At 35.5% G+C, this 13,910-nt stretch overlaps 1 protein-coding gene across 2 annotated transcripts in view; it reads left to right on the top strand.

Moving 5' to 3' along the window:
* The first annotated feature begins 10,734 nt into the window (after nt 1–10,734).
* LOC117316011 (fibrillin-2-like) overlaps nt 10,735–13,910 on the top strand; it is a 54,561-nt gene continuing 51,385 nt past the window's right edge. For both annotated transcript variants that reach the window (XM_033870498.1, XM_033870496.1), the window contains exon 1: nt 10,735–10,854. In XM_033870498.1, coding sequence (XP_033726389.1) covers nt 10,794–10,854 — 61 coding nt within the window. In that variant the 5' untranslated portion in view covers nt 10,735–10,793. The remainder of the gene's footprint in view (nt 10,855–13,910) is intronic.

The raw sequence follows: 13,910 nt of genomic DNA, 5'->3' as shown, positions 1-13,910 counted from the left end.
AATATTATAAGACGTTGTCGTATGGACAACTACGTACATGTTACAAGATTTCAAGATTTCAAGATATTTTTTTAGATTTCATTTTTAGACAACGGTGTTAACCTTGCAGCAGCTTTTGTCGTTGAGTCAATTGAGCGAATGGCGTCGTGAACTGAGTTCGCACGTGAATGACGTCATTGGGTGAAATGTCACATGATAGCGCCACGTGAATTGATAAACATTTTGTTGTCAGAGAGTGGGTCACGTGACTTTGAGGCCCAGTATCTTTACTCTCATTTGAAATCATATAACGAATAGCTATGCTATTGTTACATGATTGGTGATCTGTCACAGGTCTCTCTTTCTTTTTAACATCTGATTTGGTGAAGAGAAATAAAATAAAGTTCAAAGTTCAAAGGTTAACACGTGACGAGACGGTGCACGTAAACAGACTCCACATGAACGTATTTTTACATCTACAATACCAGGAACCTGTATGATAAGTCATTCAGGAGAAATATTTCGACTTACGCGCCTACTTTCAGAGTGTGTTATACTTCTTAAGATGACCAGCTACGATAGCTACTTTTAAAGACATTTTGATTCACATATTAGTTTGGCTGTTCTAAGAGGCCTATTTATCAGCAGTTTTAGGAGATAGATTTTTATTAGTTTTACTCAACATATTTCGGTTTTGGCGGAAGGTAATTTTGGATATCATTTTGTAGGAAGGTTCTGTGGTTTAAACATCTTTATAAATACATGTTGTGTACCTATATCGTATCTTTATATCTTTATATCCTATTAAAGTCTACTTCAGTTCAAATTCGGCGTTTGTTGATTTGTTTACAATAACGAATTACATGTGTTTTGATTTATTTAATTTCAATCTAATTTATGTTTTAGGACTAACAGTTCGTACATTCCCTTCGCATGCCTTGGTTAAGAAAGAACTAATTAATTTGAAATGCAATGTTTGTATTTCCTTACTTCTCTCACAGTTAATAATTCTGTCAAAAAACATTATTGCATAGGAACCAAAAATGTACGTTCTTGTTGTAGAATGGCGTAAACAAAGACTCTTATGTCGACATCAGTTCAAATCTTTTGTCTGATTTAAAATAAATCTGGAATTTTTAAGTGAACTGAAGTGTAAGCATTTACTCCTTGTAAATAAGAGGACGATTTGATATCAATTCGATGTATTCAAAATAAATAATTAATTACAGATAAATCTTGTACATTTTCGTTGATACCGAAATGTTTCTGCACAAGGATGTTTTTTGTTTGAAACTAAATTAAGTTAAACAATGTTACGTTTCAGAATAAAGGCGATAGTTGTTGTAAACTTTTTTTTTATTTTGACACAATTGCGAAAAAAAGTTATATTAGCTTATGTTAATCATGCATGTTAGTCCAGATTGAAGCATGCAGGGGGTCTTACTGTATGAGAAAACCGGAGTACCGGAGTGGTCAAGTATTTGACCCCATACTTTTCCACGTCCGGGGGAATGGTAATAGTTATCTAAACTTTCAATACAGATTCAAATCGATCTTTTAACCATTGTATTTAGGTTGATTATTGTTTCTTGGACGGAAAGATGACATTACCAGGAGAATAAGAGTACCCATGTAATCCTTCACAATTAACAATAGTGTTAAATGCTTTCTCGAAAAAATGGAAATCTTTTTCCGTTTGGTAGAGGTCGAGGGGAGGAAACTCGAGATTTTGATTGAAGAGGAAATTGTTCCACCAAAATCCACGTTAATAATCAGTAAAAATCCAAAATTTTCAAATTTTATTCTTAAGTGCTGTCAACGTTCTAATTTTTGTACACTTTAATTTTGGCGCATTATACCACATTTTAAAAGATTAACGAAATGATGATAAAGCACACTAGTATTAGTTTCCCTAGAAACAAAGTGTAGAATGTGTAACTACAGAACAATTATAATTTTGCTGAATGGTTCTAGCGCAAGAAGCGCTTAAATAAGATTTCCACTTAAATAAGATGACCGCTAAAATAAGATTACCGCTAAAATAAGATTACCACTAAAATAAGATTTCCACTTAAATAAGATGACCGCTAAAATAAGATGACCGCTAAAATAAGATTACCGCTAAAATAAGATTACCGCTAAAATAAGATTACCACTAAAATAAGATTACCGCTAAAATAAGATTACCACTAAAATAAGATTACCACTTCAATAGGATGACTACTTCAATAAGATTATCACTAAAATATGATTACCACTAAAATATGATAACCACTAAAATAAGATTACCACTTAAATAAGATAACCACTAAAATAAGATTATCACTTAAATAAGATTATTACTTAAATAAGATTATCACTAAAATAAGATTACAACTAAAATAAGATTACCGCTTAAATAAGATTACAACTAAAATATGATAACCACTAAAATAAGATTCCCACTTAAATACGATAACCACTAATATAAGATTGTCGCTAAAATATTTCCGTTTACAGTGTATGGCTCTGTCAAAGACCATCTTCGTTTAAATGGAATTTGATTGATCCCCCTTCATTATTTCTCGATGCACGATGAAGGGTGTTTGTAAAGGGAAGACCGTAGATTAATGAATTAATTCACTATTTTGATTAATTAGACAATGCACAGTTAACGGACATAGAGAAAACGTAAACCCCTTTAAAATAAATCAAAATGAAATAAATTCATAACTGAGTCTGATGGCGAGTTGAGAATATTTGGAAATACAAAATACACTGAAAATTGAGTTTGATACGTTATTATCGGAAATTGTAATTAGTATGTATATTTAGATATATGTTAATGAATTATGCATTGTTTCCCTCATTAAAATTGCTGCCCCCGTTTCATGATCGTAAAAGGCGACTAAATTTGGGATATATTTTCTCTTCCTTCTAGAAACTTTCTTCTTACTAATGTCTCCCTTGACAATGCCTCACTTTTGGCCTTTAGTTGAGCGTTCGCCCCATGAGGAAGGCTTTGGGCTCTGTCTCCTGGCCGAGACATACCAGAGTCTTTAAAAATGGTAGTTGCTACTCTGGCTTAGCGCTCAGCATTTGGAAGTGGAACGGCTGATTCGGCCATTGTCAGTATAATGTGACCGGGTGGGGTGTCCTGCTGGATGTCGTCGGCAGTTTGCTTCGGTGAGGAAGCACTATTAAGTCGGCATTACAAGGAGCCAAACACGAACATCCGCCCAGAACACACACATACACATTCATCAACGCATGCATCTCGCAAGCAGGTGGGGCCACCCTTGAACTGACATTACCTGTTGATAGGACGTTAAACAATAATTAACCAATCCAAACCTTTTGAAATTAACATCCGGAATTCCAAAGAAGCATTCTTACATACCTTACTTTACATCGCTATTAGAATATTGTTGTCATATTCTAAGCCAACGTGCCAAACCAGCTTCCAAGAAAGCGAATGCTGGAATACTTCAAAGATGGCCTGCATCTAAAGCGCCAACATTTTACGGTCGTTGAAATGTAAAATCGTTTTCAGATTATGTAACTTATTTGGATAGGGCACGAGATACGGGTAAATAGTTGTTTTAAATATAGATCCATCTCCCCATCCAGATTTTGACATTTCTTTTTATCTGTTTCGAGAGTTTTGACGCCTCCTATAATGACTTTAGACTCTTAACATCAAAAACGAGTTCTACAAACACGAAACAGCTGTATGATGCCTCTACCATCACTGACGAGTCATAGAAAGTCCCTAGCATCACTGACAAGTCCTTGAAAGACGGAACAGCTGTATGATGCCTCTACCATCACTGACGAGTCATAGAAAGTCCCTAGCATCACTGACAAGTCCTTGAAAGACGGAACAGCTGTATGATGTCTCTAGCATTACTGACGAGTCATAGAAAGTCCCTAGCATCACTGATAAGTCCTTGAAAGACGGAACAGCTGTATGATGCCTCTACCATCACTGACGAGTCATAGAAAGTCCCTAGCATCACTGACAAGTCCTTGAAAGACGGAACAGCTGTATGATGCCTCTACCATCACTGACGAGTCATAGAAAGTCCCTAGCATCACTGACAAGTCCTTGAAAGACGGAACAACTGTATGATGCCTCTACCATCACTGACGAGTCATAGAAAGTCCCTAGCATCACTGACAAGTCCTTGAAAGACGGAACAGCTGTATGATGCCTCTACCATCACTGACGAGTCATAGAAAGTCCCTAGCATCACTGATAAGTCCTTGAAAGACGGAACAGCTGTATGATGTCTCTAGCATTACTGACGATTCCTACTAAAGATGAAACAGCTATATACTGTCCCTTACATCACTGACGAGAAAAGATGCATTATCAGATATCTTATATTAGTCTGTGTTATTATAACTACATATGTACATTACACAAAATTAAATGTTTTATGTTCATTGTGTAGATTGAATGTAACTATTTTAAACTCTACGAATAACCTCCCCTCCGATAATATGTATAGTGGGTGTCTTTGACAAGGGAGTTCACTCGTCATGGCCAAGCTGTTAAAGTATACGGCATCAGTGTTTGCTTTATTCGTATTTCTTATTTTAAGAGTATGGGGGATAATACATTTTTTATGGAGTACATCTTGTGTGTTTTAACTACCTTGCTATATCTTGAGCTAAGTGTTGAATATGTACTTTTTTTTGGATGGAGACTGAGTAACAGATGGACAGTCTTTGATGAAGGGAAATACCGGTATTTGATGATGCAAGACCTGGTAGCAAAATAGAGTTTTATTACGAATGAAGCAAATACTGATGCCTATTACTTTAACATCTTGGGAAATCAGAATTTATGTTACAAAACTGAACACAAGATGAATTAATGCTATTCCAACTAAGTTATACCGGAAACATGGATGTATCTATCCCAATCGGGTAAATTGAAAATTGACATTAAATGACGTGTTATTATTTTGTTGAAGTTTCAACTTTGGCCAACACTTAAATGCTTCATTATAACTAATCATTCGTGTGTATTTAAGACACTTCAAGAACACCAGTTGAAGGTATGTGTTGATTGATGGATAATTGGGCAGTAAATGGCGACTAGTTTGAGAATCGAATAAGACCATCTAGAAACATTAAGTATCAGTGTATACTGTATATATTTCTGAAGTGGGTCTTTATGATGCTAAAAATATTTTAGTCATCTTCTTGTATATTTTCATAACTGTTTATGTCCATTTTGATCTACCTTAACTCCTTGCTCGGTTTCTATGTCCAAAAGTGTCATTCAATTGTTTATTTTCAAAATCACTCACGCAAGCACCAGTACAAATATTATGGCCACCATTGTTTGGATAAAGTATGATATAGGTACGAGATGATTCCAAAATGTTTCAAATTTCAACAGGGAGTTTGTGCTTCTGCAAATCTCCAGCCCAAGAAAAGTACACTTTTAGGCTCCGTTTACACAAACTGAAACTTTAAAAATAATCATTTGAACTTTACCATCTTTCGAACAATAAATTAGTTTTACAGTCATTTAAAATAATAATTGAGCTAAGATCCAGTATGTGGAGTCTCTTTTCTAATTAAAGATTGGAAAGTATTCTTTAATAATTAAATTCTGTGTTCCTTTTGCTGACGTAAGATTTTGAATGTGCTAAAGTGAATCAGATGTTTAATGACATAAATATAATTTCTAAGTCGTATCTAATTGACAGCGCGAGAGTCATTTCCGGTTTATGTTGATTGATATCTACATTGACATACCAAACATTCTCTCATCGTATTTCCCCGAATCATTAAATTTATGTATTTGTTAATTGTATAGTTGAATGTTGGTAATAAAATAAAAATAACTAAACACCTTTAGTTTAAACATGTTTTATTGCTTCTTTCAAATCAAGGAAGAGAGTTGGGCTCAAGTTATGGCAACTAGGAGAAGCCCTCTTCCTCCACATATGTTTTTCAGCGATGTGCGAGCAACAATAGACATACATATACAATTTTAGAATGAACCGACTTTAAGAATTCGTGGAGCGAAAGAAGACACGGATTTGAAATGCAGGGAAAAGGCAATGATATCATAAAGCATTTTGTTTATCATTTACAATAATTTATTGCATAATAACATACATAAATCATATATCTGCCTGGCACATGCCAGCTACACACCAAGCATATCAAGGTATAATGGTTTGATACCCACTTAAAACTTAATAAACATATAATTTCTTATGTTGTTATAACGTGGACATTTACAAGGATAACTACAAGCACTAAGAGGAGAATCAATTAATATTACACAATAGAGGTCATTGTTTAATGCACTGCAATTGTGTCTTAGCTTTGTAAGTGAATATTAAGATGACGTTCTCCGTGGAGAAAAAAGAGCGGAGAAGATTTATGATTTTTATGTAAAGAGTTTTTAAAAGTATTCCGCGATAGCTGGTTTCTAAGTTTCTGCGAGACTATTCCAGATTCTGGTGGTCGGTGGTATAGAAGAAAATCTAGATCTTGTAAGACTATAATTTGAAATAGTGTAACTGGTATCTATTAGTTCTTAAAAGTATGGTTTTTTCTCCAAATAGATCAGGTAATAATGTATACAGGTATGAAGGTGTTGGTTATCCATTTTGTAACTAAACGCCTATCCCCCTGAAATAACCATGTAATGTTAATTACCGAGAAAAAACTTCAATAATTTAAAGGTCTAGAAAAACAAATCAACAGATATGCATATTTTGACAAGCAGACTGCGAAAAGGCAAGGTGAACGCCGAGTCATGACTTCTTCGGCCAGTCTTGTTTGCATCCTGATCGGTTAATGAAAAATTGAATCAACATTACTTTTAACACGAGTACCAGTGTTACACTGATATATCCGACATAATGTCATATTTAAACAATTGGTACTTGATATTATTTTCAAATTAAACTACAATACACCTTACAATGTTTTAATTATCTTGGTAGATAATGCCCAACTTCATCTACCCTCATTTTTATATAGAGACAGTATCCGTTGAGGGAGAAAATCATTCCGCAGAAAAAAAAAAAAACCGCGGTGAGGGGGGAGGGGGCATACAGTAATTTTCCTCTCTAATGGATACTATGGGTTGTATCTAAATTTATTTTTTATTGCATCGCGTGTTGGAAACTTTTTCCTTGCCATAAGATAGCATTTCTTTTCAATGCAAAATCTTTAAATCTTGATTAGAGACTTTTTCTGACAGCTAGTGACAAAATGGACTGTCACTACAGAGTACCAGTGACATTTCGTTCTTGTCAATATACCATTTCAGCCTTCTTCATGAATTCCAGTGTTCACACACATAATTACTTGTCACAAATCATGAATATTCATTAGTAGCTTGACACATCTCTATATTTCATACTAGACCATTGGCACTTACCAAAATTGCTGCTTTCGTTAATACTTGGATGTAGTCTAATGTTAATTTGGTTCTCAATGTCTCTTGATTCATCACTTTTTATCTTTCTTGCATTTCATAAATTCTTCAACAACTTCTAGCGAATGATTCTGTATTATTGAATTGACTTTGACTTTAAACATATGTCATTGCCAAAAAAAGACAAATGGGCACAAGTTTTGTCAACTTATAGACGCCCTCTCCTATTACTAATACAATTACATTATATGAAAACATTTAGATAGGCATGAACATATAGAAAATTTAACATAGACACAGTTTCCCAGGAAAGAGTACTTGAATACAAATCAAATGCGAGATGACGAAAATGTATTTTTGTGTCAATATTGTGGTTTAATTTACAATGATGTAATCTTACATAGCGTGCTTGAATGCTCTCATACAGAGTCTTTGCGTGACCAACTGTGGTGTGTTCTCTGTACTATAAAAGATGTCGATTTTGTATGTTACCTTAACACGTTGTCAAATTACCATCTTCTCCATGTTCTTCTTGGGGGTATTGTCAATTATGACTTATCCTCATACGAACTCGAGGACTTCAGAGTTAATTCAATCGTTATTGTATTCAAGATTCTTCAATGCAGTGGTATTTTGTAATCATTTCATATGAAAAAGAGAACTTGTAATTATTATTAATGTTGTTTTATAGATATTCATACATGTATATAAAATGTATTTGCAAGCCTACATAACACATGTAGGCACTTAAATTATATTATCTCACGTTAGACCACAGAATGAAATGACTGCTATTCATTTTCTAAAAGTGAATTACGTATACATGTGCTAATTAAGAATCTTATGTATCTTAACTTAAGAAACATGCGAAGAAATTTCCTTTACTAACATCATGTAATCATTATTATATCTGTAGTTTATTGTGTAACGCGTGAATCCTTATACGAGAGGTGATAATGAGCGTGAATGAATTTTGTTCTAATTTGTAAATTATTTCTGTATACTCTTCACATCTTGGAGGGAATAAAGAAATAATAATAATAGAATATTTAATATAGACACAGTTTCGCGGGAAAGAGTACTTGAATACAAATCAAAATATATTTCCTCTATTTGATGAAGTTTCGCACATGTCGGTACACAAGAGAGTGTAGGTCTACAGAAAGATCTGAATTTCCAAACAAGAGACGTTCTAAATCCAAAACCAAACCTAAGGCATTTGAACTTTGAAACACATTTAATCTTTCGAATTCATACAATTTGCATTCAAAGAAAAAGTGAAAGGCATTTTCGCAAGGATGCCCACAGGTGCAAAACGGATCATCAATAATATTTACTCGATACAGATTTGAGAACACTACATTTGTGCCTCAATCTAGTATGTAAAATGTTTAACTTTCTTTCTTTTACCATAACTGTATAGATAGGTGGAGATGGTTGTACATTTGAGTTTATAGAGTTGTTGAACAAATTCAGGGAAGGCAACGATCGTACAGATATATCTAACATGTCCAAACTACGAATAGAGGAAAGTATAAACGAGAGGTTTTTTAGAGAAAGCTCAAAAGGAGGAACTCGATAATCACTGTTATTTCTAAGAGTGTTTTTTTTTTTTTTTACGTTTTCGACGATTAGCAAGAGTATCTGAACCAGTTTCAAAAGGTAGATCTTCTGTACGTGGATACGAAGGAAGGCCTGTTATGATACGGACAGCTTCCCTTTCAGCTTTCTCTAACAATTCAGTTTCAAATTTAGTACAACCATCCTATACTTCACACGCATATTCTAAAACTGGCAAAATAAATGATTTATACATTTTTGAAAAACTATTTCGATTAAGCAAAAATTCCAATCTTCTTAAAACATTTATTTTCTTCTTAACCGAACTGTATATGGCATTTATATGACCCCCCCTCCAAAAAAATGCATATGGCTATCAGAAAATTTTAAATCTTTTCCATCAAATATCAACTCTCTAAATCTTCATCTATGTCAGTATAGTTTGAAATAAAAATTACCTCAGTTTTGTCTGGGTTTAACGTTACCAACCACGTTTTAGATCTCAGCGAGTAAGCGTAAAGTAAACAAGTTTTTTTTGTTTGTTGTTGTTGTTGTTGTTGTTGTTGTTGTTGTTGTTGTTGTTGTTGTTGTGTTTTGGCGGGGGGTGGGTGTTTATTATTATTTCTATTTTGTATGCAGAGATCATCAAATTCTAAAAGTGATTTGTCTGTATTGGTTTTGTCAGCGCAGGTTTTTCTTTTTTATTCGTTGATTGATCAGATACTAGCTTACTATCAGAAACAAGTAGATTTCTTTTCTTTGTAATTTTCAATGGTATATTATTTTTCATTTCTTCCAATTTTGTTTGCTTGGTTGTTTTTTAAAGTCAGGTCACATTTTTGTTAACATGTTTGTGCCCCTTTCTTATCTTCAGGACATAAAAGTCACAAAACGAAACTTACATGTTTAAATATCAATATTAATAATTGTCTACATCTGAATACAAGTATTTTCGTATAACAAAGTTACGCCTGTGAAAACGTGACGTCATTGAATGATCGAGTGGATTACTCAACAAATATTCAAAGTTTCAACAACGTTTTGTTGGTTTAAGTTAAGTGTAGCATATTTGCATGTTATTTTCAATTATTTACATTTATAACGCACCTGCCTCTGCTTCTAGGGGCCGCGGTGGGCCGCGGTGGCCGAGTGGTTAAGATGTCCCGACACTTTATCACTAGTCCTCCACCTCTGGGTTGCGAGTTCGAAATCCTACGTTGGGCAGTTGTCAGGTACTGACCGTAGGCCGGTGGTTTTTCGCCGGGTACTCCGGCTTTCCTCCCCCTCCAAAACCTGGCACGTCCTTAAATGACCCTGGCTGTTAATAGGACGTTAAACAAAATAAACCAAGCCACTCAGCTTCCAGTATAATCTTTGATAATACTTAATAAAAGTACAAATATATTAATGATACATTTGTATTAATGATATTTCGATGTTTTCTAGCTTATTTCGTGTGTTTATACTTACAATCTATTTAAATAGCACTCAAGTTCATGCTGTCATATGTACATATGTAAAAGTTGACGAATCTTTTTACCTGTATGTGTCGAGAATCCTAACTGTAATCATCAACTCGCCGTAACTTGTCATATACGTTTTTTAAAAGCAATGAAATATTTAAGATAAAATCCCAGTGTATGATACAGATACCTTCCTGTAGAAGCTCTATTTGTCCCGATAAACACAACTGTCCCGAGTCTACCACTGACACTGTGTATTGGCGCCCAATCATGCGTGGGTTCATTCGCGGTACGGCAGGTAATTCACACAGGAATTTTTACCTGTTAATGCATAGCCGTCCTACCTGTGCGTACCTGCACGGAATGTTAAGGATGACACACTAAGTTCCGTTACTATGGATTTACCGTGGTTGTGGATGCTGATATGCCTGGCTTGTTACCTAGGATACGTCCAAGGTGAGTCCCCTCCCCATCCACGGCTCTGTCCCCGTCCCCCGGGCGGTATACCTGTATAAACAAGGCCCCGAGAAACGATTGTATATGGAATCAATTTCGTGTTGTACCTACTTAACGGTTATTTCGTCTGTATATAAATTGTATGTTATTGGCAATGGCGTGTGAGAAATGTTGTGTAAACTGTCATGTTTAACACGATCCCCTAAAGACCTGCACGCACCGTGCACGTTGTGATACCCCATCAATACGTAATGTGTATCGATCACGTGATTACGGGAGGGGTACCTACCTACCTACATATATATATATACTGGCACATTCTTACGACAGATAATATGTAGCTTTAATTTGATGTCACCTGTATGGAACGATCACTACAAAACATTATATAGATCCAAATATCGAACCAAGACTATTACACGAAGCTGAATTTATATCAAACATGAAATACCTTCCCATTTTACATTGTCTCCATTAGCACGCTGGGAAACCATTTTTGTACGGTGATTCTATTGAGCACTGCTTAAGAATAACGATCGGCGCTGAAGCGCGAGTCTAGTCAATACGTACGCTGGAATACGGCTGATGTTTCAGTATTGTTGAAAACAGCTACAATGTATTTCAGCAAGCTTTGATAAAGCCATGGGCAGCGTTTAGGGAGATACAATGTAGCATGTTTTAACGAAACACTTTGACACTTGAGTAGACATCGTTGAATATTGATGTTTATATGATTAAATTGTATGATTTAATGGCCGATAATTGGCTGTGTATGTTGTCAGTGATCGGGAGATTTATTCGACCAAACTAGAAGGAAAGTGGAATGGATCTTAATACAATGTTTCCTTATTCATCTCTTCGGCCTATTAGATTTAAGTTTATTAAGTTTATCAATTGATAAGTACTTAAAATACATCGATAAATATATATATATATTTTTTTATGTTTTTTTTCATTAAGCTGCATATACGTTTTATCTACTGAATAATCTCCTTACAAATTCAAAGGTGTTTCAGTCTCACGCGAGTGTCTTTTCACAATGTTTACAATATTGGAATATTTTCTACAATTGTGATATTTAAATATATTTGACTGACACACCATGAATTAGTCATTCTGGATGGACGGTGTTGACATATTTTGACAAAAGCAAATAAATATTACAATATTTTGTGCAATTGTGAAATATATCTACTGAATTTCGATAGAGAATGCGGTCGGGCAATGTTGTATAACTGTTGTACTTTGCCTGATGGGTGGGGCCACTACTTGTCGGCCAGGCCCGTACGTACTTGGCAAAGTCTCAACATGTCGGCCTATGACAATAGGTCTATTGTCCCCGACCACACTATATTCATTATCATTAAAGAACAGTTAAAATTCCAGTTACACGATACCCGTATATGGCAGAGGGACACAAACTACACATATATAATACATGTGTGTGGGTGCTGACATAACACACATATATATGCATATTACATGTAACCGAGCGAATGATTAATTAAATTTAAATCACTGCCTCCGCTAGGGATCAAACCCAGGACCTCTGGCTTACTAGTCTTACGCTCCGGTATATTGTGGCTAGTACAAAATGTAGGGGCCGCGGTGGCCGATTGGTTAAGGTGTCCCGACACTTTAACACTAGCCCTCCACCTCTGGGTTGCGAGTTCGAAACCTACGTGGGGCAAGTTGCCAGGTACTGACCGTAGGCCGGTGGTTTTTCTGCGGGTACTCCGGCTTTCCTCCACCTCCGAAACCTGGCACGTCCTTAAATGACCCTGGCTGTTAATAGGACGTTAAACAAAAACAAACCAAACCAAAGTACAAAATGTATTTACCAGGGTTACATACTCCCCCTCCAGGAAAGAACTCGTCCTCGAGTTTCCATGGGTAACATCTAGGTCTTCAAAAGTAACGCTGAGTATCATTTCCGAGTCCCTACATGGGCGCCAATGTAACAGAGCGCATGGTTGATTAAATTTAAATCACTGCCTCCGCTACGGGATCGAACCCGGGACCTCTGGCATTACTAGTCTTACACTCAACCGATCGAGCTAAAGAGAAGATCTCTCTAGCCGAGCGGTATATTGCGGCTAGTATTTACCAGGGTTATATATACACACATGTCGCAATTCTATATTTATTGAAGACAATGTAATACAGTCAAAGGTATTTTACTCCAGACACATCGGTAAACAAAAGTCCATAAAGAATACGGTTTGCGTTTCTCGAGAAGCTGAGAAATGGGCCACGGTCCTATGCTGTCGTGGTTTTGTCCCATCCGGAACTCCTCGGGTTTAGGTAAAGCCAACCCGAGGATGATCCGAATGGGTTTTGTCCTTGGGCAGGACATTATACCCTAACTGCTCTTGATGGCATGCGACGGGCCTCCCGTATGTTGTTCAATGAGGTAGTCACCAACTACTACAAGGATACTCCGCCTCAAAGTGACCCTAGCTGTTCACGGGGCGATAAACCCAACAAACAAACTAACATCAATATATAAAGCAAACATCATTCAATACAGTACGTTTCCTCTAATGACAAAGTTTTGTGTTACGTAATATGTATACTGTTTATATCACTCTCCGACACGTGCATGTCGCTAAAACATAAAATGACATACGAATGCACGTGCATGCATGTCATGTTTTAACAGCAACGAGCAGATTTACTACAAAATTAATTCATTTACAATATATGCCCAAATTGAATTTATTTCAGAAATATCTTAAATACTTCAAATAATTTTCACAGAATTTTTTAAAATCTGGACCCTGTATAAATGTAGGGGAGGTATTATTTGAACACGGTATTGCACGTCAACAGAGCATGGCAATATTCAATTTATTGCTGTTAAATGAAATTCAATGAGACGGCGTTCATATATATAATAAACCTACGTTTTGTTGATATAAGCATTTACAAATCAGCGCTGTCATTGTCAAACATGAACAAAAGACTTAATTAACTATACAAATTAGTCTACGATGTTATAATGGGGACTACATCATTAATTAATTAATAAACGGGAGCATTGCTGATATTTTAAT

The sequence above is a fragment of the Pecten maximus genome, chromosome 17 (genome assembly GCF_902652985.1).
Source record: "Pecten maximus chromosome 17, xPecMax1.1, whole genome shotgun sequence".
NCBI lineage: Eukaryota > Metazoa > Mollusca > Bivalvia > Pectinida > Pectinidae > Pecten > Pecten maximus.
Note: the sequence above shows the minus strand (reverse complement) of the source record. Positions and strands in the feature narration are given on the sequence as shown.